General features: G+C 42.9%; 1 protein-coding gene across 1 annotated transcript in view; it reads left to right on the top strand.

The window, feature by feature from the left end:
* The first annotated feature begins 550 nt into the window (after positions 1–550).
* Positions 551–10,527, top strand: part of THBS2 (thrombospondin 2) — a 54,467-nt gene continuing 44,490 nt past the window's right edge. Inside the window, exons 1-3 of the mRNA XM_084828050.1 lie at positions 551–620; positions 3,797–4,353; positions 7,205–7,289. Of these exons, the coding sequence (XP_084684176.1) occupies positions 551–620; positions 3,797–4,353; positions 7,205–7,289 (712 nt within the window). The remainder of the gene's footprint in view (positions 621–3,796; positions 4,354–7,204; positions 7,290–10,527) is intronic.

Genomic DNA, 10,527 nt, shown 5'->3' with positions numbered 1-10,527 from the left:
AGACAGAGAGGCTGAGATTTGCTATTCGAGCATGATATATAAGTTAAATTACATGTGAAACCCTGCTGGAAATTCCATTATCTTCCAAGAATGTAGCTCTGTAGCTAGCCAAAAGTGGATTTAAGAGATGCAATAACTAGTAGTAGACTATCCGAACGCCCAGACGTCTCATGGAAAACTTTTGAAGACAATTCTGGTTGTACCCTATATATTTCCTTGAATTTATTAGGAAGGATATTAAACACTTGAGTTCCCTCCACCTTTCCCTTGCATTTTAAGTGTGCAGTCTCACTTAAAATGTCATCAAAAATCAATCCTGGGTCAAGCATTTGGGTTATCGCATGCAAATATAGAAGCACAGTCAAATAAAAGGAATAAATGCTTTGCAAAAATGCCTTATTTGTAGCAAACTATCAGTAAAATGCGGTAAGGAGCAGAATTTGCTTGGAATGTAATGGTTTCCTTTGTAAGTTTATGGGAGATGCATTAGCCTTTAAAAAGGACAAAGAAGTCTCAATGATGTGTGCGTCTTGGTTTGTTCGTAGGCATTATGTTACACAGGGGCAGGCTGTTGTGGCTAACGGTCTTGCTAGCTTTGTGGATTTCATCAGAGGCTCAAGGTAAGACTTTAAATATCTGTATCATTGGAGCCAGAGTATTTTCGGAATGGGCCGAAACTATAGTAACTGTAACCTGATTTCTAAGAGGAATTAGCCTGCAGTCTAATGCACACTCACTTGGTTTGGTCTTGAATAATCGCTGAGATATTTCTTTCCATAACATGCCTGAAATATGAACCTGGCTTGAACAGACAACATGTCTTACAAGAAACTTGTCAAGAAAAGGGGAGGGGGAAAGATATGCGGACCAGATTTACAGAGTGCATCAATTGACCAATGGTCAAGTTGTTACTTAATGTGTATGTTTAGGCACTAAGGGCGCAATCCTATGCATGCTTAGAAAGGAAAAAAAGTCCTACAACTCCCAGTATTCCCTAGCCTGCATGGCTGGCTAGGGAATGCTGGGAGTTGTAGGACTTTTTTTCTGTCTAAACATGCATAGGATTGCGCCCTAAATGAATTTGTGGTGAAAAGACCTCCTTCTTCTTAAGTGCTTCTTAAGATCCATGAAGGGGTAAGTGCTAGCTACTTGGCTGTTAAAAATATATTTACAATTTGGTGCTCTTTGCTAGGAATTAAGATTCAGTGAGTAATTTAAAAAAAAACTGCCATAAAGAATGCTTTGTTGTTTGTTGTTGTTGTTTACTTATATCCTGCTCTTTCTTGAGACAGCTTAGAGTAGCTGATGTACGAGGTTCCCAGGTCCTCATTTCCTTAGCTTCAATAAATATTATAGCATTGGGTTCTCCCAGACAACTCACTGGAATCTTATTGTTACTGAGCTGAATACCTTGATTTGAATGACTGATCGGAATAACTTCAAATCGGTTTTATCGATTTGAAATTCTGTTCAGTTTAATTAAGGATGTTTCTTCCATACGTTTTCCAAGGAGCAGTACCAGATAGATGGAGTTGCTGAATTTGATGTTTCATGCCAAATGAGCATCAATTCTTCGTACCTCATCAAGATGAAGTAATAAGTATGGCAGCAAAGCCACAGAAGAGCTGCTAATTTCCATTCCACCAGCAGCCCAACTGATGATGGGCCTGTCACGCTTTGGTGGTTGTGCTCATCATGTTGCCTATGTAACAGCCTTTCCCTGGGGCCCACGGATGTTGCTGGTCTACAGCCTCTATAAGCCCAATGGTCAGGGATGATGGGAACTGATGTCCATCACCATCTAGGGAACTAAGGTTGGGAAAAGCTGCTAGAAAAGGTTCAATCCTGGGCAGCAGGGCTAGGAATGAACCTTGCTTAAGAACCTTAGGAGGCCTGCCAGGTTAGATCATAGAACAGTAGAATAGTAGGGTTGGAAGGGGCCTACAAGGCCATCAGTGGTCTAGATGGACCACTGGACTGGATGAGACTGACCACAGGTCAGCTCTTGATAGTCCATGCAGTGCAAAGAACTCTCTGTGGCAGCAGGTACTTCAAAATAACATTCGGGTCATACCTTTCTGCAGGCATAGGTCTGTATCTATTGGGTTGTAGCCAGTGGAGGCTGGTGGCTCTGATTTCAGTGGAGCTGTGAATCCATTCCGGATTTCAGCCAGAGCTCTAAAGGAGCTATCCAAAGTGCTGAATTCTGTCTCCAAAATAAGTTCAGCACCTTGGATAGTTCCTTTAGATTTCTGGTTGGTTGTGATGGAAACCCAGAATGGATTTACATCCCCACTGAAATCAGAGCCACCAGACTCCACTGGTTGTATCCAATGTTAGTCGATCTTAAATCCCATCCATTTAAATACGTCTAAGTAGGACTAATGTTGGATACAACCCATAAACTTCCATTGTTTTAAGCCACCTGGATCTGGGTCTTTTGTTAAGTGCCACTACTTCCAGCACTGCAGATAACATGAGAAGCCAGGTGACGTGTCGGAGGAACCTATGCTATGCTGAGACACCTCTCCACACTATTCTGGCGTTGAAAGGAAGTACAGTGTGGCTTCTCACATATGGTGCAAAACCTCTCCTAGTACTGAGTGGTGCAGGAAGGAGCAGAACTTGAGCAGCTCCTGTTATATTAATGTAAGCGACAGGCCTTGGAGGTAAGCTCAATTGAAACTTGGCAGTGCAGCCTACGTCCACGTAACGTTTAAGGATCAGGGTTTGAGGGCTGCCCCAAGTATGTGACGAACTTGGATGATGACTGCTGATTAATTCTTTCATTATTTAATCAGTGTGGTTCATGGAAAGAATGTTGGGTTTGGATCAGAGAGACCCGGGGTATATATTTCTGTTCAGCCGGATGGCCTTGAACAAATCACACTCATGGCTTAAGATTCATTTAAGATCTGTAAAATTGGGATATCGATGACCTACCTCTTACGGTGGTTGTGAGGTTGAATGGGGCAATGGCTGCAGATCACACTGTAATTGTCGAGAGAAATGAGGGTTAGTAATGGTAAAACTATGCTTTGGAGCAATGGCACCACTAGGGCTGGACCTTAGGGCCAAAGTCCAGCCCCCCAATCAGGGCTGGCCTGAGACATTTTGCTGCCTGAGGAAAAGAACAAGATGGCACCCTCTCTGATTCCAAGTACAAAACCAACTGTACTGACAGCTTTAACATTGTCTAGAAGACAGCATCGTCCGCTGTGCCTGAAGGCAGCAGGCTAGCAGGGCAAGCTGTGTAGCACACAGCTCTTTCCTCCAACACCTTGATGCCACCTCGCCCCCCAGCATCTGCTGTCTGAGGCCACTGTCTCGCTGTGCCTAATGGTGGGGCCAGCCCTGCTCCCCACTGCCAAATGACCACCCAGAGGGCAGCAGGTGATGAGGGCATCAGGGCAGCAGAAGCAAAATCCACTTTATTCTTGTAGTCACGATGGTGCAATGATTTAAGTGAGTTTAAAATGCAAAACTGCACATGCTCAGAGTATAAGTTTTGTAACATCAGGATTGGCAAACATTCCAACTTATCAGGAACGTAGAAGCAGCTGTAAAGCATGGAAAGGCGGTTGGGGCGGGGAGAAGAGAAATGTTAACTGGCTGCTTCACAACTGAAGTAATACACATGGCCTTCTGAAAGCTCCCCTATAAGACCATTTTGTCCAGGGTGTAAAATTACCTGGCTGCACCACTGCATTGGAGAGAGATGCGTTAGGTTTCTGATGCACAGTTATATTGTCAATTTCTTTGTTAATCTTGTTACTGTCTGATGGTGGCTTTGCAGATGGCAACGGAGAGGATGTGACTGCTTTTGACTTACTGCAAATCAGCAACATAAACAGGAAGATAATTGGAGCCAAAGTATTTCGGGGTAACCTTTCTGGTGTCCCAGCGTACCGCTTCATCCGGTTTGATCACATACCCCCGATTAACTCTGAGAAATTAAAGCAAATTGTTAAACTGATCCAGCAAAAGGAAGGATTCATTCTTACAGCCACCCTGAGGCAGGACAGGCAGACCAGGGGTACCCTCTTTGCACTGGAAGGCCCCGGAAGCTCTCAACGGCAGTTCGATATTGTTTCCAGTGGCCGAGACAATACACTTGAGCTTTCCTATTGGGTAGATGGCTACCGAAAGGTGTATCCGTTGGAAGACGTGGACCTAGCTGATGTACAGTGGAAGAACATCACTGTACAAGTAACAGGAGAAAACTACAGTCTCTATGTTGGTTGTGACCTCATTGACAGCTTAAGCCTCGAGGAGCCTTTCTATGAACACCTGACAGCAGAGAAAAGTAAAATGTATGTGGTAAAAGGATCTACGAGAGAGAACCACTTCCGGGTAGGTAACCTGCAAGAGATGAGGTCTAGGAGGTAAATGACCTGCGGTGCAATTCTGTGTGTGTTTTCTGAGAAGCTAAGTCCCGCTGCATTCAGTGAGACTAGTCCCAGGTAAGTTTGTGTGTCTAGACTTGCAGCCTTATAATGAGATCCCAAACATGTTTACTTGGATGAATGTCCCACTGGACTCAAGGTGTCTGTCTTCATGGTAAGTATGCTTAATATTGCAATCTCTTGGGCCATAACTAGATGTGATTCAAATCATGGAGTGGGCGCTGAAAATTGCAATCTTGCATCTCGTGCCCCCTCCTCTCTCCATAATATGTAATAAAATAATTGTGTAATATAATTTCATTTATTTAGTTTTCATTTCTTTTACACCTTTCATCAAAGGCAGGGGTGGGGAACTGCTCCAACCCCAGGGGCTGGATTGACTTCCAGGACACACACTGGGGACTGGATGACATCAGGGCATGGTCCCTTTCCCTTGTCAGCTGGCAACAGAAGCCCTGCACTTATTTCCAATTACTAATAAGAGATAAGCACAGGATTTTCCTAGCTGGTGTGGAGAAGGGAAAGGGCAGGGTTTTCCTAACTAGCAGTAGTGCTGACAAAGGCAAACCTGCTGTTATCACCAGTCACTGGAGAGAAGAATGGACTTTCCCTTGCCAGCGCTAGCCAGGGAAACCCTGCTCTTATCTCTGCTCAGTGATGGCCATGTTGACTGGGAATGATGGGAGTTGCAGTCCAACACATCTAGAGGTCACCAGGCTGGGTAAGCCTGAACTAAACAGTTCACCTCAGCATCAAAAACTAAACTAAGAGCTCCGTTTGCTGACAGCTAAAGAAATAACTACACAATGCACACAGTGCTTTTAGGGTGCAATCCTATGCATGTTTAGACAGAGAAAAAGTCCTGCAACTCCCAGTCTTCTCCAGCCAGCATAGGATTGTGCCCTTAGTATAGTGAGCGCAAATGTCCTTCAGATGAACCCTTTGAGTTCTGCTGGGGGATATGTAGTGTTTTCAGTGAAGGTTCTATGACTTCTCAAAGCTCATTGTAATGTGTGTTCAGCAGCCAGCAATGAGTCAGGGAAAGGAAGGGAAAAGGAGAGGCATCAGAATAAGACAGCTTTAACTGGAGAGAGGGCCAGTTCTCATGATCAGTTGCGATACTTTGCCAGTATTCCTTTGACTCCTTTTGTTTATTGTGTTGACTTCTGTAAGAATGGCCTACCTACCTCAGAGCGTTTGTCTATGATAGCTCTTTAACAAAGTCAAAATAATGTGAGACAATGCAGTAGTCATTAATTAATTTATTTATGATTTATTACCATAATTTCTACCCTACCTCTTTAATCACGTACATAAGGTGGCTTACAGTAATAATAATATATAATCATAAAGCAGTACATGGAAAGGTTCAATTATAACAAACTAAAACTGAATAAAAAAGCAGCACCAGTATAGATCCACATTCAGAGTAATATTTTACAAAAAAACACTAAAATAAAACCATTGTAGCCTATCTAAAAGTGAGCAGTGACTGAGATAAGTGGACATTTCTTGGGTGGCTGTAGGGGGGGCAGGGGACTGTTCCAGGCCATTAGTATTCCTTTGTCCTAATTCTTTCTCTCTCTTAATATTTGGATACACGTGGTTGAGTATGAAAAGCATATGCACCCATCAAGGGTGTGTGCAAGTAGAATGATCTCTTTATAGCTCAATTCTACGCATGTCTACTTGGAAATATGTCTGATTGAGTTCAATGGGACTTACTCCCAGGAAAGTGTGTATAGAAGGATTGCAGCCTTGGGCCACAATTCTATGCATATTTAGACAGAAAAAAAGACATACAACTCCCAGCATTCCCCCACCAGCCATGACTAAAGGCACAATCTTATGCATATACGGTGAGTTGCAGGACTATTTTTCTGTCTAAATATGCATAGGACTGCAGCCCTATACACACTTACCAGGCACTGAGCCCCCTTGAGCTGAATGAGACTTTCTTCTGAGTAGACATGTATAGGATTGCACTGTAAATTAGCTATTTCCTCCCTCCCCGGGAATGCTGGGAACTGTAATTCCATGAGGTTGCTAGGGACCTCTGCCAGGGAATTTTCAGCACCATCCCAAGGTTCTTTGGGGGAAAATATGATAGTTAATCTGGTATAAAACCAATATGAGCTTGTAGTAGGCATCTAGTACTAATTACATTTTTATTCTGCCCTTCCTCCAAGGGACTTAAGCTAGTATACATCATTCTCTCCCACCTGCCATTGTATCTTCACAACATCCCTGTGAGGTAGATTAGTCTGACAGATAGTAAATGACCCAAAGTCACCCAGTGAGCTCCATGGCTAAGTAGGGATTTGAACCAAAGTCTCCTAGTTCCTAGTCAGCTACACCACACACTCATATAATGTGGCCCAGTGGTGGGGAGCGTGCACCCTTCAGATGTTGTTGAACTGCAGCTCCCATCAGCCCTAGCCAGCATAACCAATGGTGAGGTATGATGGGAGCTGCAGTCCAACAGCATCTGGAGGGCAATGTGTTCCCCATCCCTGGTGTAGCCTGCATGCCACTACCATGAAGATTAGAACTTTTGACCATGTACTAGCAAGAGAGCTATTTGAATATTATCTCCCATGCTGAAAAAATCCTGCCTTGTTTGTTCATGAATCAATGTATTAGATAAATAATATTTATCACCTAAATAGTTGTGTTAATTTATTCAAGATTAAAGTCAAGGTGGAAAAAGTACATCTGGGGGGTGGGGGGAAGCAGTCCACCCGTTGGCTTTAGCATATCCTTAAAATGATATGAAAGATTTTTCTCTTTCTTTGTAGGGTCTCCTACAAAATATTTATCTGCTTATTGGAACTTCGATAGAGGATGTCTTACGTGACAAAGGATGCCAGAGGAGCCAGTCAGGTAATAAGAAGAAGGGGAAAAAATCATTCACCTGGTGTGGAGAACATTCATTAATTCTTATGTAGGCAGATTCTCTCCTCTTATAGACTAGCAGTTACTGCTAGAAAGTGTTACTGAGCAGAAGAACAGAGAAAACTGCCAATGCTCCTAGCTGTCATTCACAATTGTGAGTGGGTAGAATGGGAATGTTAGCACAGTTAGTACTCTGTCGCATTGGGCACAATCTCCGGGACTTGCCCTGGTGGGATTAGTGGCCTGTATGGCAGAAACAAATGGAGGCAACTTCTGTTCCTTGCACTGGTGAAGTTCTAGTTCGATCAATATTTATCAGATGAAGTTAATTTTTTTAAAAAAAAACTTGTGTATATTGGTAAATATCAAATATCTACCAGCACAAAAAACTTTCTTGCTTTGAAAGACTTAACATTTTGCATTTTAATATGTAGGATGGCAAGAAGAGAAACCCCAAAGTAAAGTTACTGAAAGCCAAAGATAAAATAATACATGATGCAGTCTCTACATTCCTATTACTTACTTACTTGCTTATTTTTTTTATTTAAAATTACTTTTAGGCTGCCTTTAAGAGTAATACTTCCCTTCTGTGGTACAGACACAGTTTTGTCGTGGCCAAAGTGTAAAAGCCAGATGAAAAACATACTCTAAAACAGGGGTGGGCAACCTGTGGCCCCCCAGATGTTTTGACTTGCAAGTCCTATCAGTCCTAGCCAACACAGCCAATGGTGAGGGATGATGGGAGTTGTAGGCCATAACATCTGGAGGGTCACAAGTTGCCAGCCCCTGTTCTTAAATGTCTGGGCAAACAAAAAGGTCTTCATCTGGTGCGGAAAAGGTACTGGATTCTGAGGCACACAAGCCTCCCTGGGGAGTCAGGGCACCACCACAACAAAAAGACTTATCACAGGTTACCACCCATCTCACCTCAGGCGCTGGTGGGACTTGAAGAAGAGAGTATGAGAAAGAGCCTAATAATCAGGCAGGTTAATGTGGAGGGGGAGGCATGTGTCCTACTTTCTAGTAGCCATGATGGTGCAATGATTTCAGTGAACTTAAATTGCAAAACTGCACATGTTCAGAGTATTTATTTTTATCAGGGTTGGCAAATGTTCTAACGTGTCAGGAATGCAGTTGTAAAGCCTGGAATGGCGGCTTTTTGCGGGGGCGGGGGTGGCAGTGGGAAAGCAGAGAAATGTGAATTGTGTGCTTTACAGCTGGAGTAATAGAGCCTAAGGCTGTCAAAAGCCCCCCAGCCCCTAAGACCATTCAGTCCAGGGTCTAAAATTACCTAGTTGCTCCATTGCGCTGTGTTTGGACACTGGTCTTTAAAGAAGCCTAACTGAAGGTCAATATGCATGTACAGGGGAGGATTCAAGGCCCAAAGTTTAGCCACTGGACACAGGGCCAGACCAAAAGGTTTTCCTGCCTGATACAAAGGACAAGATGGCTCTCCCCTTCCATTTGATGTACGGAAGCCGATCAGACTGGCAGTTGACTCTTACAACACAGGCCATGGGAAAGGCTCCTCTACTGCATGCACCTGAAGGAGGCAGGCCAGCATAGAAGATGTGGGGCAGACTGTATGGCACACACAGCTGTATCACCCAATACCTCACTGCTGCCTGAGGTGTCTGCCTCACTCTGACTAAGAGTACAGCCAGACATATAATACAGGGCCCAAGTGTCACCTTCTTTATAATTTATATTACGGGCACAATCCTATGCATCTTTAGGCAGAAAAAAGTCCTACAGTTCCCAGCATTCCCCAGCCAGCATAGCTGGCTGGGGAATGCTGGAAGTTGTAGGACTTCTTTCTGTCTAAACATGTATAGCATTGTGCCCTAAAGACTTAAATGTTTTTTGGTCCCCTTAAGACAAACTTAAGACATAAATCCCAAACACACACCAATGTTTGTGAACTGGTGTAAAGGGTTAGGATGGTGATGTGCATTGAGAGCCTGTTTTGGCAAAAGGGTAGGATACCTTTCAAAATAAATAGGTAAGTAAACAAAAACACACATTAATAGCAATGCTTCCACTTGGAACCATTTTGACTTGAAGAGCAAATCATCTTTCCTGTAAGAAATTATCAGAATATAGGGTGGCCGCTTATGCATTGCCAAAAAAGAGGATCAAAGAGGGCATTGAATTGCTTAACATTTGGATATGCACATTTATATGTATAAGTGCAAATTTAGAAATAATAACTGTAATTTAAATATGACTATCATACATTTCACCGTAATGGAGAAGATTGACCAGTTCTGCTATCCAGGTGTTAACTGTTGATGGATGACTTCATGGTCCCTGGCTGCTCTACCTCCTTATGGTTCTTTGACTTTAAACCAGGCTTGGACTGGTCAGTCCATCAAACAGAAGACACTTCCAAATAGAGGACTATTCCCTGCCAGGTCTCCAAAATAGAGGAGACACCTCTTGAGAGGAGTACACCTGGCCATCCTATCAGAACACGAAAAGAAACAAACTGATCCCCCAGCAAAGGCTAGCTCCAGATGTCTCATTTTACTGGATGTCAGTTGCCAGTGGGGAGTGTTGCTTTTTTGTTTCTGCCATAGATACTGCCACCTATACATCCCCTGTGTGACTTCAGTCTTAATAATCTCCTTAAAATGCTCGGGTCTAGGCCCTACTAAGGTTAGCATCAGAATCTGACATTAATGATCTCAAAACTGTCACATGTGGGAAACCCATGAAGCTTGTGTGTGTCTACATGGCAGGAAGACCTCATTTCATTCCACAAAGATGACACTCCAGTAAATGGCATTGCATGATAAATTGCTGTATTGTGCCACATTACATTTTTAGGGTTTCCGGTCTTGAGGCTAAGATAGCCAAGTACTAAGATTTCTCAGTATTGGAAACATTTCATTATAGACTTTGGAAAATTGTTTTCTTTACTGCTGTCACCATGGTTAGATTAATTAGTTTCATTAGCAGTAACTATCTTTCCCCTGCCAAACAGCTTTTGTTCCTTCTTAACTGTATTTCAGTGCTCTGATTATTTACAGATCTAATACTGGGATTTGTTCTCATTTAACCATGCTGACACAAGCATATAATTTTATCTGCTGTCTTGGAATGACTCTAGATTTACATGAATGTATCTGAGAGTCAAATCATCATGATATCCTTGTATTGACTTTCATATAGTGTCGCAGGCAATACAAATGCAGAAATGTATTGATGAATTTATGAGCAAATG

This window comes from Heloderma suspectum, chromosome 1 (genome assembly GCF_057233095.1).
Source record: "Heloderma suspectum isolate Gila_16-S chromosome 1, 16-S_ref, whole genome shotgun sequence".
Classification (NCBI taxonomy): domain Eukaryota; kingdom Metazoa; phylum Chordata; class Lepidosauria; order Squamata; family Helodermatidae; genus Heloderma; species Heloderma suspectum.
Note: the sequence above shows the minus strand (reverse complement) of the source record. Positions and strands in the feature narration are given on the sequence as shown.